The 26,573-nt window shown below is 59.0% G+C and overlaps 2 protein-coding genes across 5 annotated transcripts in view; one reads left to right on the top strand and one right to left on the bottom strand.

Moving 5' to 3' along the window:
- The first annotated feature begins 398 nt into the window (after window positions 1–398).
- On the top strand, window positions 399–24,888 carry ADA (adenosine deaminase). Of its 4 annotated transcripts, none has more exons than XM_045574446.1 (12): window positions 399–562; window positions 10,657–10,718; window positions 14,726–14,848; window positions 17,884–18,027; window positions 18,757–18,872; window positions 20,060–20,187; window positions 20,613–20,684; window positions 20,768–20,869; window positions 21,071–21,135; window positions 22,421–22,550; window positions 23,346–23,439; window positions 24,042–24,888. In XM_045574446.1, exons 1-12 carry the CDS (start codon window positions 530–532, stop codon window positions 24,053–24,055), a joined length of 1,083 nt encoding a protein of 360 aa, XP_045430402.1. In that variant the 5' UTR covers window positions 399–529; the 3' UTR covers window positions 24,056–24,888. The 4 variants fall into 4 exon arrangements, with proteins under 4 accessions (XP_045430402.1, XP_045430401.1, XP_036274724.1 ...); XM_045574445.1 differs by having other exon boundaries at window positions 24,039–24,888; XM_036418831.2 differs by lacking the exon at window positions 24,042–24,888 and having other exon boundaries at window positions 23,346–23,573.
- The window catches only part of PKIG (cAMP-dependent protein kinase inhibitor gamma), a 27,757-nt gene continuing 25,891 nt past the window's right edge, over window positions 24,708–26,573 (bottom strand). The window contains exon 4 of the mRNA XM_036418832.2: window positions 24,708–25,478. Within this exon, the coding sequence (XP_036274725.1) occupies window positions 25,399–25,478 (80 nt within the window). The 3' untranslated portion in view covers window positions 24,708–25,398. The remainder of the gene's footprint in view (window positions 25,479–26,573) is intronic.

Below are 26,573 nucleotides of genomic sequence, written 5' to 3'. Positions count from 1 at the left end.
GACGAGCCTTCCCCGACCTGCAGGCCGCGGTGGTCCCCATTACAGCTCCCTAATTACTTACACTCTTGTGTTATTACGTAATGAGCGTGGGTCTAGCCTGGGTAGAGAGCGAGCCCCACAAGGTTTGCGATGCTCACGGGTTCCCAGACTCCACCTGGGCCTGGCCCTCTGTAAGCACCCAGGCAGCAGAGCCGGGCCTGGAGGCTGGAGCCTGAGCCCACAGGTGGCTGCAACCCCAAGTCCCCATTGCTGGGCCTGAACTCCAGGAAAAGCACAGCTGGGGACGGCGGGGCGGGGCGGGGCGGGGCGGGGCCTTGACGGCCAGGGGCGGGGCCTTGGCGGACTGGGGCGGGCAGGGGGAGGGGCCTGGTCGGCAGGGGGCGGGGCGGAGCCGGGCCCCGTTAAGAAGGGCGAGGCGGGCGGCCCTTGCTTCGGAGTCCCGGGAAACGAACCGGCCTCCTGTTCAGCCCTCCACCGGACCGCGGGATCCAGCGGAGGAAGCAGCGGCGCGGGGCGCACGCTTGGCACCATGACCCAGACACCCTCCTTCGACAAGCCCAAAGTGAGCTCGGGCGGGGGCTCGGGTGCAGGTTCTGGCTCCTTGTCCTGGCTGGAGGGCTCAGCCTTAGGGGCTTCCGCCGAGCGGGATCAGCGGGGGCCCCTGCGGGTGCTTCTTCCCTCCGCTCGGCCCTCCTCCACCTCTAGGCTGGTTAGTGAGAGACAATGAGGAAGTGAGGGTCCTGAGTCTGGCGGCATCCCGGGCTGGCCTCCGAGTTCTGCTTCTGCCGCTGACTCGCCTCCTTTGGGTCTCAGTTTTACCATCTGTCAAATGGGCGCTGTCTTGGGACCTCATCTGTAAGATGGGGCTTGGGGCGCGGTGTCTGCAGCCACAGGTGGTGTTGGGTATGGTGCTCTATGAGTGTAAACAGCTTCCTACTCTAACACTGGTGGTCTTGTCGTTTGTGGCTGTATCACGGGAAGAACTGAGCCATGCCAGAGACGGGGGCAGGGGGTTTGGGAGGGCCTTAGGCTCTGGGCTCTGGTAAGATTCGAGAGCCACCGGCCCCAAAGGATAACCTTCTTCTCCCGCCTCCCCCACCAGCTGTGGTGTCTTGGGAAGGAATGGTGGGGTCAGGGGAGTCCAGGCCCACTTGGTGGGCTTCAGAGCATTGAGATTCACCAGGGAGGGGCGCGGCCCCGAAGTCCGCCCAGCGGAGTCAGTCAGCAGCTCGTGGGATCTGAGACTGCGGGGTCCGGGTGGTGTGAGTTTCAGTCTGCTTCACGCACCCATCTGAGAACAGGTGTATGTGATGATGGCAGATGTCACAGAAGTCTGGGTAAGAATCCCATGTGTGTGTACAGAGGAGAGGGGAAGGAAGAGGGGACTGGGAGGAAGCAAAGCCTAGCACCCCCACCTCCCCACCCCCACTGCCCATGCCCTAACCGCAGGGCAGATGCTCAGCTACATCCTCCCAGGTGTTCCAAGTTCTGGGGAATCACTTCTGCTCCCCTCCCTACCCCCGCCATGCCCCCTTCGCACTTTGTATGAATGCCCATGCTCCATCCTTAGAGGTTCTTCCTTTGAAGGCTGTTTTTTTGTTTGTTTTATTATCTTGCCTTAACTGTTCTTGGATTCCCTCTATGTTTGGTCTGGGAACCACCTTGCCTGAAATGAACTCCAATGCAGTAGGCAAACCCCCTAATGGGGAGTGAGGTGGGAGTTTTGGAGAGAAATAAAAGGTAGCGCTGCTATGGATCTTTGCTGTGTGCGCCAATCTGATCCTTGCAACACTTTTAACAACCCCGTGATGGAGCAACGATCGCTGTTCCCAATTTTTGCCCAGCCCAATCCTCTCCTCTGATTCAAGCTGGCAGGTCCTTTCCCCTCGCTGGGCCTCAGTTTCCACACCTGGAAGTGGGCCCCACCTGCTCGTAGAGGCATCCAGAGGTCACCCGCTGTGTGGGCAAGGTGTGGTGCACGTTTATCCTCAGAGGAGGGAGCGTGTCTGAGCGGGCAGGGAAGCAGAAGGAGCAGGACTCTCGGCCGCTTCACACTGGGTGGGGCAGGTGCTGAACTCCGGGTATTAGCAACCGGTGCTTCAATGGAGATGATTTTTGCGGTGCCGGGCCCCTTGCTGAGCATGCTACCTGCCTAATTCTATCTGTGACTCTGCGGCGTAGCTGATGTCACTCCATTTTATAGATGGAGAGACAGGCACCAGGTTCATTGGGTTAGGAAATCACAGTGGCCAAGCTGGGGGCTGGCCTCACAGTCCCGGGGCCCTGACGAGCTCTCCTGAGCTGCCTCTGCAGAAGCCGCTGACGGTGGAGGTGCCGGAGCCCCAGGGGCAGGCCTCTGGCTGCTCCGGCCTCTGGCTGCTCAGGCCACCTCCAGGTGAAGCCAGGCCCCGGCCAGTGTAAGCAGCCAGAGCCGAGCAGTGCTTTCCAAACGCTCAAGTGTACTCAACTCACCTGGTGCTTGATACCATTCAGCCTGTTTACAGACGAAGAAGCAGAGGCACAGAGATGAACTAGGGAAGGCCAGTGGTCGGCAAACTCATTAGTCAACAGAGCCAAATATCAACAGTACAGGGATTGAAATTTCTTTGGAGAGCCAGATTTTTTAAACTTAAACTTCTTCTAATGCCACTTCTTCAAAATAGACTCTCCCAGGCTGTGGTATTTTGTGGAAGAGGGGCCAGAGAGCCACATGTGGCTCTGAAGCCGCCGTTTGCCAACCACTGGGTTAAGCCGTGCTAGGGGGCTGGCTTCCCGGTCCCTCCTGTGAAGGAGTCTAGGGCGGGGGCTGAGGCGCTCCCTCTGATACGCTCCCAGGTGATGCTGATCGGCTGGTCCACGGACCACACTTTAGGTAGCAAGACCCTAGCAGCTCCCTACCTGGGTCGGTTATGTCATTCCAGCAAGTGCCTCCTGTGCCGCTGTGGACTCTGGAGGAGGTGGGAGGAGGTGCAAAGCGAGATGGGGGGTGGCCCTCATCTGTGTCCGCAGGGCAGGGCCGGGAAATGCCCAGGCTCTGAGAGTTCTTGGTCAGACAGGGCAATACAGACCACCTGCCTGGTATTTTAATAATAGTAACAGCTGCCATTTAAGTGTGGGTTCCGGTACCTTCCATGATTTATCTCTCAGAATCCTCTGGACAACTTAACAAGGCAGATATTTTCTTTTCATTCTTTTTGCTGCTTAATGCGGATTTTATTTACGAGAATTTGGGGGAACAACACCCCAGGGGGAAAGGGGTGATGGGGAAGACTCCTCTCTGGGGGATGCCGGCCACCCCCCTGCTGTGTAGATGTTGGGGTCCCATGAACCCGTTGCGGTAAGAGGAGAGGAACATGTCTGTGAGCCAGAGGGCTGGGCGGTATCCACCCACAGGGACACCAAGGCTGCAGAACTGGCAGTGTGTTCTGCAAGACACAGGAGAACAGCGTCACAGCGTCGCTTGCAAATAGTAGGAAGGCAAGGTGCCACGCCAGGCCCAAGACTGCAGCATGCAGGAGACGAGGGAAGCCCCTTGTCAGGCCACCCACAGGCAGAACACGGGGTGACCGCAAATCATAGTGGCACGTGATGGTTACCATCACACCCACAGGCGGAGCCTTCTCTGCAGCTGCTCCGTGGGCCCCGCGAGGAAGGCTCCCAATGGATGTGGTGTTGCCGGAGGTGTAAACCGGCGAAGGGCTAGTCCCTCCTCGGCAGCCAGAGCAGAAGGGTGCCCAGGAGGGAGCAGAGAACTCCTGTAACAAGACACGCAGGGAGCTTTCTATCCTGGCATCCCAGCATAAGGAAGGTTCCATCTCCCCCCTCCCCAGTCCCCAACCCCGCCTCGGCCAGGCTGCCCTGGTCCTCATTGTCTGGCCCACTAAGCACCTTCTTCAGCTTGTCCATCAGGCCTCCTCCTCTTATGCTGCTCTGTCCACAGAGGCAGATGTCCCCCCCACTCCGTCCCCCATTTATAGACTAGGAGGCGGAGGCCTGGGGAGGTGAGTGGCTTGCCCTGGGCTACACATTCTGGGAGCTGAGCGAGCAGCCATGTTGGAACAGCGGTCTCTGAACTGTTCCTTTTAGAGGAAGCGGAGAATTGGGGCTAAATGTCCTAGGCACTTTTTCTTTCTCTTGTTTGAATGTGGACTCCGAATCTGGTGCTGTTCTGACTTGCATATTTGCTTGTATTGACTCATTTAATGCTCACACCAGCCCTCCTGCAGTAGGTCCTGTGAGTCTCATTTACATAGGAGGAAGTTGAGGCTCAGAGGGGAAAGAACTTGCCAAAGTCACACAGCCAGGAAGGGGGAGGGAGGGCTAGCTGAAACTGATGTGGGTGCTGATACCTGCTGTACTCCCCTGCCACCCCCACTCTGGGGGTGGAGCTAGACTTAGGGTGACCTTGGACTTCAGATCAACCCAGGTGGGATCCCTGTCTTGAGACTTAGCAGCTAGAAGGGCTCAGGTGAACAGTTCCCTGAACCCCAGCTTCCTTCTCTAAAACGGGCTGATACACCAAGGTCCTGGGGCTCTTGTGGGGAACTGACCTGCTGGTTGGAGCGTGTTCCTCCCAGGCTGCCGTGGGGGGCGCTGTGGCCTCGGGGAGCCTCCATCTGCCGTGTCTCCCTTCTGCCACCGAGCCCCTCGCCAGCCAGCGCCGCCCTGGGCTGTCGGTGTTTTCGGTGACCAGAGCCATCTGTTAAATAAAGGTGCCCTGAGAGGAGCCCGCCTGACCCTGGCCGCCTACGGCAGCCGGGAGGCAGGGGAGCAGAGATTGGGTTTCACCGAGGTCTCTGTTTGACAGAAGAGGAAGCCAGGAGGAGGGAGGGGAAGTGCGGCGTCTGGTCACAGCGAGGCGAAGGAGGCCAGCAGCCTCCTGACCCCGGGGCTGACCTCGGGGGCCGGACCTGGGAGGACCCTGTCCCCCGGCCCGCTGCCCCAGGGCCTGTCCCCACAGCTCGGGAGGGAGGGCAGGAGCGTGGCCTGGTGTGACCAGGGGAGAAGAGTAGGCCAAAGTGAGTTCGAATCTGTATTTGCCCGGAGTGTTGGGGGCTGGCTTCCCCTCCCCTTCAGGGTTCTGAGGCCCTCGGGCTGTGGATTGAGAGCAAGTGGCCTCAGGGTCCTTTGGCCCAGTGAGAGGGAGACCAGCGAGTTTAAACTCGGGGAGCCGCTCGGCCAGGCTGCCTGGGTCTGAGTGCTGTTCCCCCTCCCCCACGGTGGGAGTTTGAGTTGCTTCTGCGTGCCTCAGTTTGCCCGTGTTAAAACGGGAATCGGGAATCGTCGTTTCTCCACCTGCATAAACACCGAGTACAGGCCTGGCTGCCAGGGCGGCGGGGCGGGGGCTGGGGGCGGGCCACGGCGGTGCTAACTGCTAACTGATCATCCATCCTCCTCGTATTATTAACCATTCGGTTCAGATTGTAGCAGCGCTGACTCAGCGCTGATATGCAGGGCGAAGGGGTGGTTGTGGCTTCCTGTGCCCTCACTGATCTGTGACCGAAGGCAAGCCTCATTTCCTCACCTGGAGAGAGAGGTGACTGCGGCATTCCAGGGCTATGGGCCACGGAAGCCCCCTGGCCAGAGGCACAGCTTGCCTTCCATGAAACGTCCGTCCGGGAAGCTCACAGCAGCAGCGGAGTCTTCCAGGCTCCCAGTCAGCAGGAGGCACCGGGCCGCTCTGCCCCCTCCCCTCTGCCCCGCAGAGCCTCAGGAGCCCGGGTGGGCTGAGCACAGAGGACATCCTGGAGGAGGCGTCCCTCACACAGGGCCAGCCCCAGGGCTGCTGGTGGCACTGCCCCCTGGCGCTGCCCAGCTCATTGCCAAGAGCAGGGCTAGGAAGGGAGGGACTGTCTGCCCGGCAGTGGGCACCGGGGCTGGCCCAGGTTCTGACAGTAGTTCTGCCAGATTCAGGGGTCTGGTCAGGCAATCCTGGCTACTCTGTCCTGTTGAGATGCTCTGCCAAGCCAAGGGGCAGCCAGCCCCTTCTCCGGGCGGGGAGAGGACCTTCTGCTGGCCTAGGACAGGGAGATGAGGAGGCCACCCTGGTCTCGGCACCTGCTGAGCACTGTCTGCTGTGCTGCACCCAGGGTACAGCATGAGGGCACAGTCTCTGCTCCCAGGAAACTAATGGCGGGGAAAGAGGCCTGGTGAGGGAATTCTAAAACTGGTGGATGGGAAACAAACAGCCATGTGCTTGGGAAACCCTGAGGGAAAGAACAGCGATTGGGGAAAGCCCGGGAGGGGACAGCCCAGGAACCCAGCCTGGGTCCTCGTCCTGGCTCCGCTGCTGCCCCCTTGGGGGAGCCTGGGCCAGTGAGCGCACCGCCCGCGCCTCGAGTGTCTGGCTGGCACCTCCTGAGGGGCTGCGTGTTTCCCCAGGGGGCCCGAGGTAAATGTTTGTTGGTTACTGGGGATGCTTCCTGCTCAAATCTGGGAGGATTTCCTGCAGTTCTGCTTGTGAGTCAGCCTCCCGGAGAGCAGGAGCAGGGGACGGGGCCCGGGAGTCTTCCCAGGAGGCCTGGCGCAGTGCCAGGGAGGTGTGTGGCCCTGGCAGGACGTGGGCGTGGAGTTGGAGAGACTTGGGTTCCAGCCCCGCTCGGCCGCCGTGGATCAGCGTGGCCCTGGGAAGGTCACTGCATTTCTCCAGGTTGAGCTTGGCAAGTCCCGATGGAGCTCGTGTGCAGCTCTGCCGAGGGGCTGAGACAAATGAGACCAAGGGCCTGCTAGCCGGCAGCTGCTGTTCCTTCTGCTGCATTTACACCTGAGGCTAAGCCTGTGGGAGCTCAAGACTCAGACGTGGGTTCAAATCCTGATTCCATCACTGACTGACTATGTCCTTAGAGATTTCTTTGCCTCGGTTTCCCCCTCTGTAAGATAGGAGTGACATCCCACCCTCCCAGGTTGTCAGGATGAAGTAAGATCATGCCTGCGGGTGGTCCAGCACCTACTCCTTTTCCCTGAGTGGGCCCCGCGGAGCAGGGCCCCCACTGCAGTCTCTGACCTTGCACCCCACTGTTATCTGGGTGACACTTCTCCATGGCAGTTTTCCAGAAGGTTCAGTGGGAGGCCTGCCTGAGCTTGGGCTGCTCGAGGAGGTGGCTTCTGCCTCTGCTTCTCCCACAAGGAGGCGGCCCCTGTGGGCACGGCGAGCGGCTGGGCTCTGCCTGCTCCCTCCCAGGGCCTTCTGCAACCTCCGGCCACGCACCCAGTGCCGGCAGCTCGAGCTTCCTGAGCACCTGCTGGGTGATGCCGTAGGAATTCTGGCCACTGCTCATCTCCCGTCCGGACCCCGAGCCAGCCCTCAGTCCTCCGTTCTGCCTCCCGCCAACCGGCTTGCCACGCACCAGCAGAAAACGCTTTGAGAAGATCACTCCCCCTTTGAAACATCAGAGGACCCCTTCATTGTTATCTGGGGGTCCCCCTGCCTTCCACCCCCGGACTCTCTCTGGCTTCATCTCTCACCACCACCATTCTCTGTACTTGAACCAATTCGTCCCCTGATTGCTTAGCACCTGCAGTTCCCTCCGGAACAGCTCTCTGTCCTTCTCCTCCTCCCCCCACTAATTCCCCTATCCCCTCCCATTCCCCCCACACAAAGCGATCTTTTCTAAACACTTTGCGTTGCTGCCCTCCACCCCTCCCCTCAACACCCTCTCCTCACCCCCTTGTGTGTTTCTTTTCCTCAGGCCTTTGGCTCCTTTTCCCACCTCTGTTGGTACAATGAGTTCTGAAAGGATAGACTCCGGCCTGCTGCAGTAACCAACATCCCCAGGGGTAAGGTGGCAGAGGTGGCAGTCTCTTTTTTTTTTTTTTTTTTTTTTTTTTTTTTAATATATTTTTATTGATTTCAGAGAGGACAGGAGAGGGAGAGAGAAACATCAATGATGAGAGAGAGTCATTGATCAGCTGCATCTTGCATGCCCCACCCTGGGGACTGAGCCTGCAACCTGGGCATGTGCCCTGACCGGGAATCAGACCTTGACCTCCTGGTACATAGGTCAATGCTTAACCACGGAGCCAGGCCGGCCGGGCCAGAGGTGTCCATGCTTGTTCGTGTGACATGCCCGTCACAGTCTGCTCGTCACAGTCCTGAGGGGCGCAGGCGATGGGCGGCTGCCATCCTGGACGTGTCCGCGCGGCGGGAGGGAAGCGCACGGGAGGGCTCGGGCAGAGGGAGCCTCATGGGCCGTCCCCCAGGGGCAGCAGCCCCGGGGCACCCCAGGCTCCCTGCCCCCGGGGAACTCGGAGGTGCTCTGGTCTCACCTTCTAACCTGGCCCGCCTTCCGAACCTCATGCAACTCCTCCGTCATCGTTTGAACACGAAAAAGAAATGCACGTCACTTCCGCCTGGAAAAGGAATCCAGTTCTCTTGTGTTTCCGTCCACATGCACCAGAGTGCCTCCGTGTCCTTCCCTCTGCTCCTGGCTCCCCTCCTCCCGTGTGGATCCTGCCCACGCGGGCCTCGGGGGTGGTAGCCGGAGGGCAGGGCTTCTCCGTCTCGGCCTTAATGTTCAAAACAAACCCCTGTGCCCGGGCCCACCCCAAGGCTGAGCTGGAATTGACTTGGAGGGCACAGGCTTCTGACTTTCCAGAGCCCCAGTGCTCCTGGCCCGCGGGGTGGGAACCCCTTCTGGGCCAGGGCCCTGCATCCTCCGTCCCCGGGACACGTCTCTGTCTCTGCTCTTCCTAGAGGGAGGGCGGAGGAGGGGGCGGCCCGGCACCTCTCCAGTCCCAAACCCCTCCTCCCCCTCCGCAACCCCTGCACCACACTCTCCTCACGGCCCTGCCTGTTCTCTCTGCCTGTGTTCCCATCTTCCTCCTCGGGTCTCAGCCGGAGGTCTGCTTCCTCCGGGAAGCCACTGCCCGCCTGCCGGCCGGGCCAGGCTCTTTCTCGTGTTGGCTCTTTCCCGGGGCTGTGCTTTTGCTTCCCAAGGAGTTGCCATGGCTCTGGTTGGCCCTCTATGGCTGTGACGCCTCTGCCTCTCTCCCTGGCGGGGCTGTAAGCGTCATAGGAGTGGCGTCCTAATTAGCTCACCGCTCCACTGCCACACCCAGCGGGGCCTCGAATGTTTGGGAATGAAGGCCTCGAGGTTGAGGATTGTTTAGCGTTTGCTCCGTGCAAAGCACACTGCATGCTTTAACGTGGTTAGCCCTCCCCAAGCAGGAGGGAGGCCTGTACCTTCCCTTTGGGCCGGTGGGGACCCCAGGCCTCCCAGGGAGCAAGGAGAGGAGCTGGGATTCCAGCTTTAACCACAGCTGGGTCCTCACCCCATGGGCAGCCTTAAGGATAAGAAAATGGAGGCTCAGAGAGGTGGGGTGCCCTGTCCAGAGTCACACAGCTGACTGGCAGGTCCCTGGACTGGAGGCATCAGAGTTCCCAATGCTGAGCATTCTAGGGGAACCCGGTAAGCATTTGACTGCGTGGCACTGAGCCTCTGTAGGCCGGGAACCAGCAGCTCGGTACGCCCCGAGGTTGGGTGTGGGTGCCCCCTGGCCCCGAGCCGGCTGGATGGCCGCTGAGAGCTCTGACGATCGATCAGACGGACGTCCTGCTGAAAGGCGGGCCTGGGTAGAGTTCCTCTGCGGCAGGCAGCTCGCGTGTGTGTCCCAGATGCCCAGTCGCCTCCCCAGCCAAGGCAGCCACTTGCTTGTCCTCGTCCCCAAGTTCCAGAACTGGCCCCACCCTGGTGGAGATGGCAGGGAGTTCTCGGATCCCCGGACGCAGGAACCGTTTCCTCCGGGGCTGGACCAGCAGATGCCAAAGGCGCCCTCCTGTCCTCAGCGCCTGAGACACCCAGCGGCAGGGCTGCTGGTGGGCCGTGCAGACCCTCCGACACTCGTTTCTGGGCCCTCCCCATTGGTCTTGGCCAGGGAGGCAGCCCCCGCCGCTGAGTGTGGTGTCATAGTCACGCAGCCAGAGGAAGGGCAGGGCCGAGAGGCCGTGTCCCAGCCCCGGTCCTTGGCTCCTGGCTCGGTGTGCAGAGCGTTGCTTGTGGGGACAATCAGCCAGATGGACGAGCATCTAGTGTGGTTTCCAGAGTCCCGGGAGGACCTGGGGCTGCTTTCATACCACCCCTGAGAAGCTGTGCTTGAGCCACACCTGCTTTGGAGCAAGGAGCGGGATTTTTGAAATGCGTCCCGTGGCTCGCTGGCCCAGGAAGTGTGTCAGCCCGTTGTGTGATCACTGGAGTTTGTGTAGAGAGTTGTCTGAGAGCAGGACTGCCCTTGTGGCTGGGCTCGGTGGCTCCTGCGGGACCATGGCTGTCCTGGTCTGTAGGGATTGGGCTCAGGTTAGAATTCTGGTTCTGTTAACTGGCTGTGGGAAGCACACAGGCCTGGGTTGGGTTCCTGCTTCCAGCACTGGCTTCCAGCACTGGCTTGCTGTGTGGCGGTGGACAAGTTACTTAACCTCTCTGAACCTCAGTGTTCTCAGCATAAGAGGAGAGAGAGAGAGAGAGAGAGAAACAGGCCCACCCACAGGTAAGGATTAGTCACAATGGTGTGTGTGGACGTCAGTGCTGGTGTACGTGTGTGCGTGTGCGTGCGCGCGCTCAGTGATGGGTGGCGAATGGTCATCGTGGTGAGTGAACACTGACTCTGAAGGGCCTCCCCATTCATTGGGTGTGTTCTCTCTCTTCTCTTTGTCCCTTGCAGGTAGAGTTGCATGTCCACCTGGATGGATCGTTTAAGCCTGAAACGATCTTATACTACGGCAGGTAAGTCCGCGGATGCGAGGCCTTCCCCCCAGTCTGAGGACTCAGAGCATCCTGGGTTGCTGCTCCTTCCCGTCTCCCTGGGGATCTGCCAGCCCCCGGCCGGAAGGGTCTCTGAGCTGGAGACCCACAGCCCATGTCTCCTGCCTTCGGCGCCTTTGATTTTTGTCTTCCTATTTCCAGGTGAGCCAAGGGGAGCATATGCCACCTTACATACGGACACACACACACACACACACACACACACACACACATGTGGAAGCAGTTCGTGGGGCCAAGCCAGTCACTGTTCTGACAGAGAACTGGTGGCAGGTGACACCCCCCAGGAGGAGGCTCTCACCATCCCCATCTCGCTGAGGGAGAGCAGGTTCAGAGACACAAAGGCAGTGGCAGAGTCCAGAGTTTATGGGGTCAGCTGACCCCCAGAGCGTTCCCCACATCCCCATGGAAACAGCCTCCGGGAGACGTGAAGCAGCTTCTGGTCCCAACTCTCCGCACCTTCCATGGGAGAGCACCACCTCCTGCCGCAGCCCCCTGGCTGCTGGCGGCCAAAGGGTCCCTGTGCCCCCGCCCCCGTGAGGGAGGTCTGCCCCCTCCCCACACCTCGGGGCCCATGGTGGCCCCTCTTGGGCCCTGCACCTATGAGCACAGAGGCTTTGAAGGCCAGTGGATCTGGAGTCAAGTCCAGACAGTTTCCTCGCTGTGACCTTGGCCTCTGGGGTGAGGGTGAGAAGAGGCCTTCCTCAGAGCTGACTGGGGAGGTGGGCGCCCCTCCCTGGGCAGACTGCGCTCCTCACAGTGCGGCCAACTCGCCTTCTGGTGGAGCCGGAAGGACCCGCCTGCCCTCAGGGCTCCAGGAGGAGCTGCTGCTCCTGGAGTCAGCCGGGCCCTATGGGCATCGCTCCTGCTCCCCGAGCCAGCTCTGCAGGAGCCGCTCCGTCTGTCCACGCCAGCGGTCCTGCTGTTGGTCTCGTTATTTAGCTGTGTGTGTGCGTGTGTGTGTGTGTGTGTGTGTGTGCATTCACTGCCTGCCAACAACGTCCGGATCCCTTGGGACGCCTGTGTTACGGATATAAAGGAAACTGAGTCACGGTAGCTGAAGGCACTTGTCTAGTAAGCACAGCTGTGACCGGGGCCCGCCCTTGCCCGGACCCTGCCACCCGGGGTATAAGTCAAACTCGGGGCTCCAGCAAGGCACTGAATGAGCTCAGTGTCATTAATCACAACCAGTGGCTCTGCTAATGGGGTCACGCACCCGGCTTATCTCTGCCTGTCCTTTTGACTGTTGAGCGCCAGCCTTGCCACAGGGCCCGGCGAGGCCGTTGGGGTGGGTTATCGGAGGCCAAGATGGGATCTAATTGGTGCTGGCGGAGGGGTCAGAGAGCACTCGGAATCGCAGCCAGGAGGCGAGACGCCAGGGCGGGGGAGGCCAGGAGCCACCGTTGCAGGTGACTGGTTGGACTTCCCGTCTGCCTGTCGCCTGGAGTCTGGGCGCAGTCTTGGCCCTGGAGAGGGGTGGGATGCTGGTGGAGTTTGACCTCGAGGTCGGAGGCAGGGGAGCAGGGAGTTGGGGGGACTCCAGCAAGGGCAGCCCTGGAGGACTCCCTGGTGGGGGTAGGCCCGGGCTGAGGAGAGGGAGAGATGGAGGAGGGGAGTGTCTGGCCTGCAGCCTACCCCCAGGCCAAAGCCCGTGGCCCCTTTTCTGCCTCTGATGGAGGCCTCCATTGATTTTGTTTTCACACATCTCTTCTTCCTGTGGGTCCATCTCCTGACTTTCCCAGGCTCCTCCCGAGACCCCATCCCCTCATTCTCTAAGGCCCAGTCCCAGTCTGGCTGTCCTCGCTCTGTCACCACTGGTCTGAGCCGCCGCCAGCCCCTCACCTCGACTACCACAAAGGCCTCAGGACGGGACTCCAGGGTCCACTCTGGCCTCACCCCTCTACCGTCCTCACAGCACTGTAGTCAGGACAATGTCTTACAACCTGTCTGTGCAGCTCGCCCTCCTGCTCAGGGTCAAGCCAGTCTGCGTATGGCCCTACTGTGCTCCGAAGGCAGCTCTGACCTACTCTGCTCCTTGGTTATTCCACAGCCGATGTTTCTCACACGAACCAGACCTAGTGGGCACAGAGAGGGTGGGTAATGGGCCCAAGGCCACCCAGCCTTTACGACGGAGCTGGGTGCACACCCCGGCCCCCTGGCTTCAGAGCCTGCTGTGATACCCAGGACACGGAAAGAGCCTCCTGTGTGTGTCTCTGTGCCTGCAAACAGAAGACGCCCTGAGTCTTGCTGACAAGGACATGGAGGGCCTCAGAGGGCACAGCTCCTGCCTGGGGTGGGGTGGCACATACAGGGGCCTGGGCTTCGAACTCCAAAGCCTGGGTCCATGCTCCACGCCGGGCCTGGGGGCGGCCTGGGCCTGGGGGCGGCTTGAGAGGGTGACTCTGGGGCAGGCTGGCCAGCAGGGGAGAGGCTCAGTGGGCACTGGGCTTGGCGTCGGGCAGGGATGCGGGCCAGTGAGGAGACGTGCTGGGCTGGCCGCTGGGCTGGTGGTGGACCAGGGTGATACCCACTGGACACTCAGAGGGGCTGGAGCCACCCGGAGGAGAGGAAGGCATATTTATGGTCTTAAGAAACAGGAATTTAACCGTAACTGGCTTGGCTCAGTGGATAGAGCATCGGCCTGCGGACTGAAGGGTTCCGGGTTTGATTCAGGTCAGGGGCATGCGCCTTGCTTGCGGGCATATCCCCAGTAGGGAGTGTGCGGGAGGCAGCTGATCCATGTTTCTCTATCCCTCTCTCTTCCTCTCTGTAAAAAAGCAATAAAATATTTTAAAAGAACACACAGGTATTTTTGTAGGAAAACATGTTAATATTTGAATGACAGAAGCCATGAAAGATGTAAGTCAGCACTGTCCAGTTCTGATTCAATCATCTAATTTTCTTTACCGTTTGTTTTTTGTTTTTGTTTTTGTTTTTTTGTTTTTTGTTTTTTATCACCTTGTCTTTTGTTCTACTTGCTGGAGAATTGTTCTACTCGCTGGAGAATTTCCCATCCCTTTCGTTTCCTCCCAATGGCTGCCGCCATATTCTTTAAATGTCCAGCAGCTCTTTCTTACTCTCGAAATGTCCCCTTGTAAAAAGCGAGGCTCCTGTTCCAATGACGCTGTTCCTTTCATCTCCTGGAGGATTTGCATTTTAGGTTCCGGTTCCTTTTTGTTTGCCGCTTTTTTAGTTTCCTCAGAACTCCTTTGTCTCTTGTTGTGTCCCTCGTGGTAGAAGTGTTTCTTGACTGCCTGGTGTCTCTTTTATCTAAAAACTGGGAAAACTGCCGCGCAGGGCGACCCGTGAGCCAGGATGAGCAGAGGAGATAGGGCATCGCCGGCCCAGCCGAACCCAATGCCCTGGCCCGGAGGCGGAGGTGCTGCCGAGATGAGGAGGCTCCGGCGGAGGGCTGTCCTCAGCAAGGCCTTCCTGGGGTGGCCGTGTCCCCGAGTGGGGGCTGAGGGCCGGGAGAGGAAGGCCTCTGAGGTCGACAGCCAGCCCCCGGCCCCCTCCCCACACACTGGGTCTGCAAGCCTCTCTGATAAGTTGGTCTGCGAGAGAGCAGAGGAGGGAGGGCCTCTGCTCCTGCCCCTGCCCCTGCCCCGTAGTTATTGCCCCTCCTAACCCCTGAGCTGGCGCAGGGCCAGTTGGCTGTACCCACACTCAGGCTGAGGCAAAGTTGTGGGCTTGCTGCCCTGGCACCGTCCCTGTGCCCGGCACTTGTCCATGCACACAAACAGACTTTAACCCCAGGTGCCCCCGCCCCTGGAAATCCGCTGGCTGGTCATGGCCTTGGGGACAGGAGGTGCTGGGAGGACTCTGATCCTGGTTGTGTATGTGCTGGGCCTCAGTTTTCCCATCTGTCCAATGGGTGGAGTTGGATGGAGAGGATCTCAGGCTTCCAGCTGTGGCCCCTGGGGAGTTGTCTTCCCCAGGGGCAGTCCGTCACCCTCATGCTCTGTCCTCAGGAAGAGAGGCATCCCCCTCCCTGCTAACACAGCTGAGGAGCTGAAGAACATCATTGGCATGGACAAGCCACTCACCCTCCCGTGCTTCCTGGCCAAGTTCAACTACTACATGCCTGTCATCGCGTGAGTCCCCCGCCTCGGGCCCTGGTCAGAGTCCATCCTGCCAGCCCCAGGCCTGCACTTCCGCGCGTGGGGCGGAGGCCCCAGCTCCGCTGTTCGCCATTGTGTATACTCGCTGGACTCTCTCCGTGCCTTTGGGCCTTGATTTTCCTCTCTGGAAAGTGGGTGTGATGGACTGAAATCCAATTTCTATAGAGAAGGGACACAATGTGGGGGTTAGGAACACAGGTCCTTGTCTCAGTCTCATGACGTGATGTTGGGCACATTCTCCTGGTCCTCAGGCCCCTCATTCACACGGTGGCCTTGTGATCCGTCTGCCACCCGGGGCTGGAGTTTGGGCTGGACACCGTGCTGTCCTCGCACCCCCCCCTCGCTGTGGAGGCAGCCGCCACCCTGGTGCTTTTATGTCACGTTGCATTCCTTCCATTTTCTTTCATAGCAGGCTCTCTCATAGATGAACATCATAGTTGCACAGCTCACAGAACTATGCTTTCTGTAGTCGTCTGGGGGCAGGGAGAGACACGGGGGCGGGAGCAGTCAGGAAGGGCTGCCTGGAGGAGGAACTGTGGGATAGAGAGGGTGTGATGTTGTCCAGAGGGCTAGGCTTGAGGAAAGGCTTGGAGGAGGGTGAAGGTGTGTGAGGCAGAGCAGAGGCATTGGCTGGGTAAGTGGCAAAGCAGGTAGGAGCAGTCCTTGGGAAGGACGGTGTGTGGCAAGGACTTGTTGCTGGAAGCCTGTGGGCTCAGCCTGGAAGGCACCGAGTGTCCCAGTCCTCGCCTCCGGTAAGCAGACACACACCACCTCCCTGGAGGCCCCTGCCGCCACACCAGAACGTGCGAGCAGGCCTAGGCCCCTCTCCTGGCCCTGAGACAGAGAGGCCCAGGTCCCTGAAGGCCCAGCCCACCCAGGCCGCTAGGCAGCACCTCCTGCAGAGCTGCCTGGCTGTTTGGGGCCATGGCCCTGGAGACTCTGACTTTTCACCCCCTTGCAGCACGCACTGGGGTCACACGGAAGCCCCCCCGCGCTTGCCACTCGCCGCTTGGCTCCCCCTCTCCAGCCACGTCGGGCAGCACTCGCCCCTGGACCTCGGGTGCCCTGCCGTTGCTGTTCCCTCTGCCTGTATGCTGTTCCTTAGAGGCCCCAGCACTCCACTCACTTCCTCGCCTTCACGTCTCTGCTCACGTCCCTCTCTCAGTGTGGACTTCCCTGATCACACCACTGAAAACTGCAGCCCCTGCCCCACACCTTCCCCTGGCCCCGCTTTACGGGTGTGTACCCATAAAACTCACCATCTGACCGGAATGTTTATTTATCTTCTTTCCTTCCCTGTCCCTCTTGCTAGGCTGTGGGCTCTGTGAGGGCAGGGATTTTGTTTGCTCCGTTTGCTGTATCTCCTGCCCTCAGAGCAGTGTGGAAGGACCCCCCAGCCATGGGGAGATAAGGATCCTCTCCCTGGGAGGCCAGCTGGCGCCCCAGGGCTGGCCCCGCCCCCTCCCAGGGCTGGCCCCGCCCCCTCCCGGGGCTGGCCCCGCCCCTGGGGATTTCCCATGGCTGCCCATTTCCGCAGGGCACCTCTCAGTCTGCTTTCTAGTAACCTAGCGGAAACTCCCAGCGAAGCAGGTCCCCTGCCATCTGGTCACACTCACAGTGGCCCTGCAGGTTAGTTTGCGCCTTGCTGCTGGAGCCCACATTCAGAAATGACAGCTAAACCACTGAGCATGTCTGTTCTGTCCCAAGCACTGACTCAGATGAGTTTTATGTTTAACTGACCTGTCCTCAATAGCCCTTCGGGGGATGTGTCAGAGGTGACTAACGGGTTACGCAGCAGATAAGTGTGGGAACCAGGGTTCAAGTCTGAGTCCCAGATATCTTCCCTACCCCAGAGTTCCCTCCACATTTGTCCATCTGTGTCCTTTTCTCTCTTTTTAAAAATATATTTTTATTGATTTCAGAGGGGAAAGGAGAGGGAGAGCTAGAAACATCAATGATGAAAGGGAATCACTGATTGGCTGCCTCCTGCACACCGCACACTGGGGACTGAGCCCACAACCTAGGCTTGTGCCCTGCCCGGGAATCAAACCATGACCTCCTGGCTCATAGATGGACACTCAACCCGGAGCCACGCCCACCAGGCTTTAGGATTTCTTTGTATTTTTTGGCTATTAGTCCCTTAGCAGGCATCCGGTTGGCAAGCCTTCTCCTCTCCCTGCTGGGTTTCCTCCGCCGTGCAGCCTCCAGGTGATGCAATCCCACGTGTCTATTTTTGCTCTGGTGGCCCGTGTATGTCCTTCTCTCTTATTTCTCTTCCCTGCTGGCCTACATCCATCACTCAGCAGACAGCGAGGGGCCGCTGTGTCCTAGGTTCTGGCCGCGGCTGAGGGAGCTATCAGTGTCAAGACAGATGGAGGAGCCCTTGTGCCATGGCCACACTCACTGGGAAGGGAGATGAAAACTGGCTAATAAACCAGTGATGTTCAGGGGAAGGGGCGGTCGGTCAGGGCGGCCTCTCTGAGGAGGTGAGGCTGGAGTGGAGCAGGAGAGGGAGCACAGGACGATCTGGTGAAAGACATGGAGGCTGGGAAGCTGCAGGCACAAAGGCCCAGATGTGGGAACAAGCTTGACTGTCCCTTTGACAGAAAGAGCTGGGGAGGGGAGGGAGTTATACAGACGGGGATTTCGTTTCACAGGAGAGGAGCCCTCAGGCTGTAGAGCAGGGGAGCGTTATGCTTTATGCTCTGATTTGTAGGCCGCTCTGTCTGCTGTGAGGAAAGGCACAGGGAGGTGTGGAGACCAGTTAGACGGCGGGAGAGAACCAGAGTGAAGGGGATGAGAACTGCCAGGTTGGAAGCAGAACTGACAGGACTGGCCGTGCTTCTAGGATCTTCTCCAGCAGAGGCCCAGAGCTTGGCACCGGAGGAGAAGGATCGGGGCCAGAGTGGTTCGATCTGCCAAGGGTTGGGCCAGACTTGTTCCTGGAGCTGGAAGGACACTGGAGAGGGCTGTCCCAAGGGCTCCCTTTCCTTCCCTTCTCTTCCCAGGGGCTGCCGGGAGGCCATCAAAAGGGTCGCCTATGAGTTCGTTGAGATGAAGGCCAAGGAGGGCGTGGCGTACGTGGAGGTGCGTTACAGCCCGCACCTGCTGGCCAACGACAAAGTGGAGCCGATCCCCTGGAACCAGGCGAAGTGAGTGACTGTGCAGAGGGGCTGGGGCCTGAGGGACAGACTGCTGGGAGGCCCCGACCCAGGAAGACTTTGATCTTGCCCCATTCCCCCCCCCCCATCCACCTGATCTGGTCTGCGGCCTTGGGAAGATGGGCTTCACTCGGTCCTGAGAGGGTTCCCACCCCTCACCTGGGCTTATGCTTTAACTTTGGGAGAAAGCCTTTGGCATTTGTCACCCCTAATCCTAGACACAGGCCTGCAGTCACTACTTACCCAGTGACTTCCAGGGTCCTGCTCTGACCCCGTAACTGGAGTGAGTCTGGCCCATTCCTGCTGCTTGCCTGGACCTCAGGGATCTAGAAGTGCTGTCACCCAGCCACTCTGCCCCTTCTAGCCGTGACTGACACAGAACAGGTGGGACTCACACGCGGTGAGCTCAGCAGTACTCCCCACCTGGAGGCAGGGCTGAGAGTGTCTGAGCCACCCCCACCACACACACACATACACACACACACACACACACACACACACACACACCACCCCCCTCTCTAGGTCTGGAAGTGCCGGCAGTTCCAATGAAGCCGGAGGGAGTGTGCTAGTGCTTGGGCCGGCTCCCTCAGTGTTCTCTTAGAGGCTGTGGGCTGGTGAGGGGACTTTCCTCCCCCTCCTCCCCTCCTCTGACCCAGTCCCAGGGCTGTCCTTCAGACCTTCCTTTGTCCCTGGCCCATCCCTACTCCTCTCTCCACACAGAGGGGACATCAGCCCGGACGAGGTGGTGCACCTAGTGAACCAGGGCCTGCAGGAGGGAGAGCGAGACTTCAAGGTGAAGGTGCGGTCCATCCTCTGCTGCATGCGCCACGAGCCCAGTGAGTGTGACCTCGGCCCTGCCCTGGGCTGCGCATCTTACCAGCCCCAACCTCCCGGCCGGTGCTGGGGTGTGCCCCTGCCACCCGGTATCCCCTTGAGCCCATCAGCTGCACCTCAGGGCTTCCTGAAGTCGTCGGAGTCTTCCTGGGCAGGCTCAGGGCTTCTGGCAGCACTTTTCTCCCTGGGAGACCAGGCACACAGCCGCCTGACCTGCAGGCGGTTCAAAACCAAGGGAGCCTGAACCACGGAAAACGAGCTAAGCCAGGCTCTGGTCAGCCCACCGTTCGCCCCTCGAGACCCTGTGGGCTAGGCCTCCTGTGGTTCAGGCTGCAGGACTATGAGTAGGTCTGACTTCGGGGACCTGAGGGGTCTCCCTTGTGACTGACACTGATCAAGCCTCCAGGGGACGTCCGAGGTGCAGAGCCCCACTGTGTGACCGTGGGCAAGTCCCATCCCTCCCTGACCTCAGGCGCACGCTGTCCACTGTGAGCAGTGAGGGCCACAGCAACGTCAGTGCAGCCTGCCTGCACATAGCGACTCACCTGAATGTCCTCCAATCCTCGCAGCAGCCTGTGAGACTGCCGTTGTTGATCCCATTTGACAGATGAGGAAACTGAGAGGGGAAGCTCTTGCTCTTCCATCAGGAAGGCAAAAAGCTCTGATTTGAACCCAAGGCCATTTGGTTTCAAGGCCTGTGATTTTCCACTCATTTTAAAACACTCAGCAATGAGTTTGCCGGTTAAGAGTCCCTGGTTCCTTAGCAATAGGGTGAGTAATGCCAGCGAGTCACGTGTTAGATTTAAATGTGAAACTGTGGGCCCCCCTCTCCTCGTCTAAGTGGGGAGGAGCCCACCTTGAGGGCTGCTGTGGGGACCATGGAGAGAATGGCCATATTGGCCATGGTCGTGCACCGAGCCCAGGCTCTGCCCTGGGTGCTCCACACAGCATCTGGGCACAGCCTTGCTGACCCTGTGCAGTCGCTGGTGGTGCGTCTCTGAGAGGAAGTTTGCTGAGGCCATGTGGTTAGGCTGTGGCAGTCGGGATTTGAAGATGGCACTCTGGGCCCTCTTTCGTGCTGGCCTCGTGTGGAGGGTGAGTGTGGTGGGGCAGCAAGCAGGCGCTCGTCCGGGAAGCTCGTTCCCCAGCAGCGGCTCCTGACAGAGCCCCTGGGGCGTCTCGCCCGCAGACTGGTCCCCCGAGGTGGTGGAGCTGTGTAAGAAGTACAGGCACCAGACTGTGGTGGGCATCGATCTGGCTGGGGATGAGACCATCGTAGGGAGCAGCCTCTTCTCTGGACACCTGAAGGCCTACGAGGTGGGTCCTGGGGGACGGAGCGGGGACTGGCCGTGGAGGCTCCGGGAGAAAGCAGCGTGGCTCTGCGCACAGCCGGGAGCCGTCGCACGGCTGCTCAGAGTGAGGTCTCCTGGGTTCCCAGGCCTCTCATTGGGCCTGCGGGCCCTCGGGGTGTGAATTTGGTAGAAAGACAAGACCCCACTTGCTGTTGGGAGTCTTTCTGCCTGTGACTTGCTGTGACCTTAAGCGAGATGGTCTCTTCGCCGGCCTGTCCGGGCAGAGGGCTCAGCCTTCTGTGGAAGGAGCGAGGTGCAGGTTGGGAGTGGGGCTCCGGACAGTCACTTCCCGGCTATTTGACCTTGGCCATGTTCCTCACTTCCCTGAGCCTGCGGGGGGCACCCCAGGGCCCGCCCCGAGGCACCCAGCACCGGCTCTTGCCCTTCCAGGAGGCTGTGAAGAACGGCATTCACCGCACAGTCCACGCCGGGGAGGTTGGCTCCGCAGAGGTGGTGCAAGAGGTGAGGCGGCCGGCGGCCGGCGGGGTGCGGGCCCTCTCCCTACACCCGACCCCCCTCACTGGACTCCATCTGCATCCCTGCAGGCTGTGGACAGGCTCCATACGGAGCGGGTGGGGCACGGCTACCACACCGTGGAGGACGAGGCCCTGTACAAGAGGCTGCTGGAGAGGAACATGCACTTCGAGGTGGGAAGCTAGGAGGGGCCTGGGAGCGGAAGGGGTGGGCCCTCAAGCTGCCAGGTGGTGCTGGAAGATGGCTCATGGGAGTCGGCAACAGGGAGGCCGTGTGACCATGGCCGGGACCGGTGGCTCCAGGCCCGGGACGGGGGGTGCAGGCCGGGCACCCTGGGATGTCTATGCCAGCCGCATGCCTGCTTGCTCTTCCAGGTGTGCCCCTGGTCCAGCTACCTCACGGGCGCCTGGAACCCGAACACGGAGCACGCCGTCGTCCGGTGAGGCTCGCCCCTGGGGCGGGTTCAGTCTTGAACCAGGAGGGCCCAGGGTGGCGGAAAAACGCAGGGACCGGGCACCGGCTGGGCTGAGTCTCCTGATACAAAGTCTGTCGGAATCCTTGGGAAGCAGAGTTACCATCCTTGTCTTACACACGAGGACTCCAAAGCTCGGGTGTGCTGTAACCTGACGACATAGCAGAGCTGGGGCCTGCAGCCCATTGGGCTATACCAGGATGTCCTGCTGCCCCAGAGAAACGGGCACTCCAGACTCTGCCTCCAAGGGTCAGGATGGGTGCCTCCTGCTCACGTGGGCTCTCTGGGCTCCTCTGGGCATTCCCACAAGCACCGCCCTGAAGCTTTTCCCTGAAGGCCTGTCCCACCCTCCACTGCTTCCACCCCGCAGTCCAACGCACAGCCATGGCCAGTCTTCAGACTGTCCTCTGGCTAAGCCCTGGGGGTGGCATCAGGCCTTGGGAGGGCATAGCCACCAGCCCCTGACCCAGGATGAGGACGGCAAGAACTCGGGGTGATCACGGTCAGGACAGCACTGGCTCGGGCTCCGACATTGATGACAAGGGGGTGCTGAGCTCAGCTTTAGGAGAGGAGTGTGCAGTACCGTGGCTCATCCGGGAGGTTCTTGGAGGCACATGGGCACACAACCTGTGGGCTGTGGAAAAATTCAAGAGCCATCTACCCAGACATGGGGGCTGAAGGGAGAAGTGATGGCCTACGAAGATGGGGAGGAAGAGGGCCTACGAGAGGACCCAGGAGGAAGTGACAGTTTGGGAGCAGGCAGGAGGAAAGCCACAGTGTGGTGTCTGAGGATTCGAGGGAAAGGGTCCCATGAACAGTCCACAGTGCAGAATTCTGCACGAGCCGCGTGCAGGAGGAGCTGGAAGGTCATGGGGCTCGGGCCGTGGGCAGGGACCGTGCCATGAGTTTCTTGAGAAGCAGAGCCCGGCGGGATTGAGGACGGTTAGAGTTGGGCTAGGGCTAGGGCACTGACAATCCTCCCAGAACGTTGGCTGTGAAGGGGATGGCTAGAGAGGGTGGTAGCTGGAGGAGGGTGCTGTGTGTCTCCCCTTTCCTACCGATGCCTGGCTCTGGCTTGAGCTCCTAGTCATGTGGCCTTGCACAGGTCACCCAAGTTCTCTAATTTGCTTCTTCCTCTGCCTGAGGGGACCTCCCAGGCTATTTAAAGATGTGAGGCTCAAGGAAGGTGGCGGGGTCAATCTGCAGCGACTGCTCTCAGGAGAGTAAGGGGAGGCTCTTCCCCCACATCCAGATTCAAGAGGGACAAGGCTAACTACTCACTAAACACGGATGACCCGCTCATCTTCAAGTCCACCCTGGAAACTGACTACAAGATGACCAAAGAGAAGATGGGCTTTACCGAAGAAGAGTTTAAGAGACTGGTGAGTGGGTGTGGGCCCTGGGCTCCGGGACTGTGAGGCCTGCAGGGCCTGGAACCTCCGAGGGTGAGGAGTGGGTTTACCTTAATAGGCCAAGCCAGACCTAGAGTTAGATGCCTTCCCCAGGGGGACATCCTGGCCTGGGGACCAGGTGTTTCATCCTTTGCTTGCCCTCAAAGACTCTGATGAAAACCATCCACCCTCTCCCCAAGTCGGCTATAAAATCCTGCACTTTCAAGCCGTTCACAGACCCAGGGTTGAGCTCTTGATTTTTAGATGTTACACTTCCCGAGCCTGTCTCTGCAGGACTATCTCTTTGGCCCCCTACATCCCACCCTGCCTCTCAAAGTTTCTCCAACTTCGTTCTCACATTACCGTATCATGGAGTGCCACTTAAAATTTTTTTCTTAAAATATATTTTTATTGATTTTAAAGAGGAAAGGAAAAGGAGAAGAAACATCAATGATATAAGAGAATCATTAATTGGTTGCCTCCTACATGCCCCACACTGGGGACTGAGCCCACAACCCAGGCATATGCCCTGACCAGTAATCGAACCATGACCTCTTGGCTCATAGGTTGATGCTCAACCACCGAGCCACACTGGCTGGGCTAGAGTGCCACGCCGAGATCACAAACCCGCACGGTCTCTGCCCTGGCAGTTATTCACCTTCACCTTCCTCTCCGAGCTTAATCACCTGCCCACATTCAGTGAAGAGAGTGGACCATCACTAGATTGCCCCGGGGTCCCTTCCACATTCTCTGGTTCCATGTTGTCTGCCATTCTGGCCCTTCCAGAATATCAATGCGGCCAAGTCCAGTTTCCTCCCAGAAGGTGAAAAGAAGGAGCTACTGAATCTGCTCTATAAAGCCTATGGGATACCACCTGCAGGTATGTTCTCGTCTGCGCTTCTGGGCTGCTGACTGCCTGGCTCGTGTAGCTTTCTGGGGGGCCCCCGGCGAGACACCCTCTCTGGGGCAGCACCAAGACTTGCAATGATGCCTGGGCACAGGCCCTGGCTGGGCAGCCTTTCACCCCGGCCTATTTTCTTTTTTTCTTAAAGTTTTTTTATTTTATTTTTTTAAATTGATTTTTTTATAGAGAGGAAAGGAGAGGGATAGAGAGTTAGAAACATCAATGAGAGAGAATTATCGATCAGCTGCCTCTTGCACACCTCCTACTGGAGATGTGCCCACAACCCAGATACATGCCCTTGACCAGAATCGAACCCGGGACCTTTCAGTCCGCAGGACGACGCTCTATCCACTGAGCCAAACTGGTTTCGGCCCGGCCTATTTTCTGTAAATGCTGTTTGGAGGCTGGTCTGAGGGGGAGAATTTCTGAAGGTCTTAGCTGTTCTGCTCCTTCCTGCGTGGCGTTGGCATTCTCGGGCTCTAGGTCTCCGCAGGGGACGCCTGTGGCTCTGACGCTGTGATTTATGCCCTGGAGGCTGGGACTTGCCTAACCGTCTGCTTCTCTGACCCGGCCAGCAGAGCGGCAGCCGTGAAGGCGTTTTGGCCGCCGCCCCCCCGAGCCGCGCCCCATGGATGGAGACTTCTTAGCTCTGGGGGCCGAGTGAGCCACCTTTCCTCCTCGGGGAAGACCATGATTTCCATAGTCGGCACTGCTGCTACCTGAAGCCTGTGTGCCCCCGCCGACCACAGCGTGGCATGATCAAGCCCCTCCTCTGGTGAAGCCCTCCTCCTCTGGTGATTTATGTGGAAAAGCTGGTGTTCAATAAAGTAGCCAAGGGCTGGTGTTGGGCAGCACGTGATGCGTGGTCTTGGGCGGGACCAGTGGGTGGGGTGAGAGAGGAGCGGCTAGGGCAGCCTGTCCAGTGGCGGCTGTGACTGGGCAGCCAGAGCTCCCGTGCTGGGGGAGGCCCTCGCCTGCCCTCCCTCCCGAAGCAGCCAGGCTTCTCCCGAGGAGTCCTCTGCTTACAGGCTCCCTGGACTCTCAGCCCCTCCCGTTCCAGGTTTTAAGGGGAAACCTTCCTTTTGGGTTCCTGAAGCTGGACGGGTGAGAGGGAAGAAGGTCCTCGGACACCAGCTTCTGCTCAGGCATTTTCTTACTGTGGCAGCAATGGACCACAGCCAGCTGTGGACGTGGCCGAGCCCCTGCTTGTGCTGTTTAACGGAGAAGAAAGAATCTTAAACCAGTCACACAAATCACCAGCGTTTATTTCCTGGGTCCCAGGTGTTATTTATCTTGGTAGAAAGGAAGGACAGAGTTGATCAGGTAGTTTTGAGCATGAAAATCCCTTCCCTAAAACTGGATCTGTAAAGCTCCAGGAGGGAACCTCAGAGCTGCGTAGATGCGCGGAATTTAGATTAAAATGGCGCGGAATTTAGATTAAAATGGCTTTCACAAAAAAAGTGAATTGTCAGCTCCTTCCTTCTCTGCTGAAAAGGGTTTACAATTTTTTAAAGTTTCTTTTTTAAAAAAGGGACGGGATCAGAAGGTCTTGACCGAGACGATTGGTTTTGGAGACGAGGGGGCAGAACTGGGCCATGGTGCCTGCCCAGGCTGCCCAGGAGAGGAGCTGCTGTGGGTGGGCCGCTCCCCCGGGTGAGCAGGCCCCAGCCCCCGAGGCCCAGTGCCCAGTGAATAAATAACATCCTGTGGTTACAGTGTCTTAGAAGTGTACCTGGGCACGGTGAGGAGGTGGCAGCATGGAGCCTGTGGGTGTGGGCAGAGGGCCTTCCCAGGGTGAGGGCCTCTGGGGTGCCTCAGGCTGACCTTGCTTGCCTGGAACACGGGGCTCAGAAGAGGCTGTTGGGCCAGTGCCAGGGCTCCCTGTCCAGGTGGGGAAGCAGGTCTCTCTTCCAGCCTCCTTGGGCAAGGTCAGACTCAAGATGAGGTGGTCCCGTCACTGCTCGCAGGCTGGTTGCTAGCCTCCTTGTCTGGGGCACCTGCCCCCGCCTGTCCGTCTGGAGAGAAGGGGAAGAGGAACATATACACAAACGTAAAGCACACAAGGAGAGAGGGGAGGGCCAGCCAAAATGGTAACAGAGGATGAGCCCTGGGTGCAGGAAAGGAGCCGGCTGAGAGGTGGTGGCAGCCGGAGGGAACTGGAGCCTTGTCTCTAACATTTCAATGCTCACAAAGAAAATGCACGTGGCATTACTAGCATCATTAACTCACTTAAAGGCCAGGATCATGGATGGATGCTAAAAGCAACAGGCGAAGGGATGTTAAGGATCAAGGGCTGTGCAGGTTCTCCAGGAGGAGAGGGCACACGGGAGGTCCCAGCAAGTCACAGGTGCTCAGAGAATGGTAGTTCTTATAAGAGAGCAAAGGGCATTAGAAAAAGGCATCAGACCAGGCCAGTGCAGGAGGGTACCAAGGTATGGCCTGCATCAGGGTTAGGGGTGGAGTCTACGACTGTTTCATTCTGCGGTGTCCTCACCAGACCAGCCGAACCTCCCTCTCTGGCCTCTGTCTTTGCATCCTCAGGCTAATTCCCAAGACTAAGAACCACCACCCTATACCAAGCGCCATATAACCCACCCAGCAGCCTGGGGTGTGATTAGGGGCTTGATACAGGTGAGAAGACCGAGGCTCAGAGACGTGAATTGATTTGCCTGAGATCAAGTGATGGAGGGAACCAGTGCCATTTCCAGGAAATTCAACTCCTGCCAAGCAGCATCGCTGGGGTTTATAAAGGCCTGTCACCATCCACACGGCACCATTTTGCCCTTGAGGAGTCTTGGGAAGCTGGTGTTAGTAGGAGCCAGTGGTGCAGGCAGAAGTTGGACATCTGTCTCTCTGCCAGGCTACCTCCTATCCTGGATGGTGCTCGTACAAAGGCTTGGTCCCGGAGGGTCCGTCTGGCCCCTCCAGAAGCCTGACAATTTAGATGGCACTTTGGGCAAGTTTCCCACATTTCAATGCCTTATTTGGGCCTGAGCCTCCTGCCCCAGCAGGTAGGAAGCATCTTGTTAGATTCCATAGCAATCTCTGCTCTGCCGTTTCCTTGCTGTGGAATCCTGGACAACATTTAATCTCTGAGCCTCTGCTTCCTG

The sequence above is a fragment of the Pipistrellus kuhlii genome, unplaced genomic scaffold (genome assembly GCF_014108245.1).
Source record: "Pipistrellus kuhlii isolate mPipKuh1 unplaced genomic scaffold, mPipKuh1.p scaffold_m20_p_6, whole genome shotgun sequence".
Taxonomy (NCBI): Eukaryota; Metazoa; Chordata; class Mammalia; order Chiroptera; family Vespertilionidae; genus Pipistrellus; species Pipistrellus kuhlii.
This window is presented reverse-complemented; position numbering and strand designations above follow the sequence as displayed.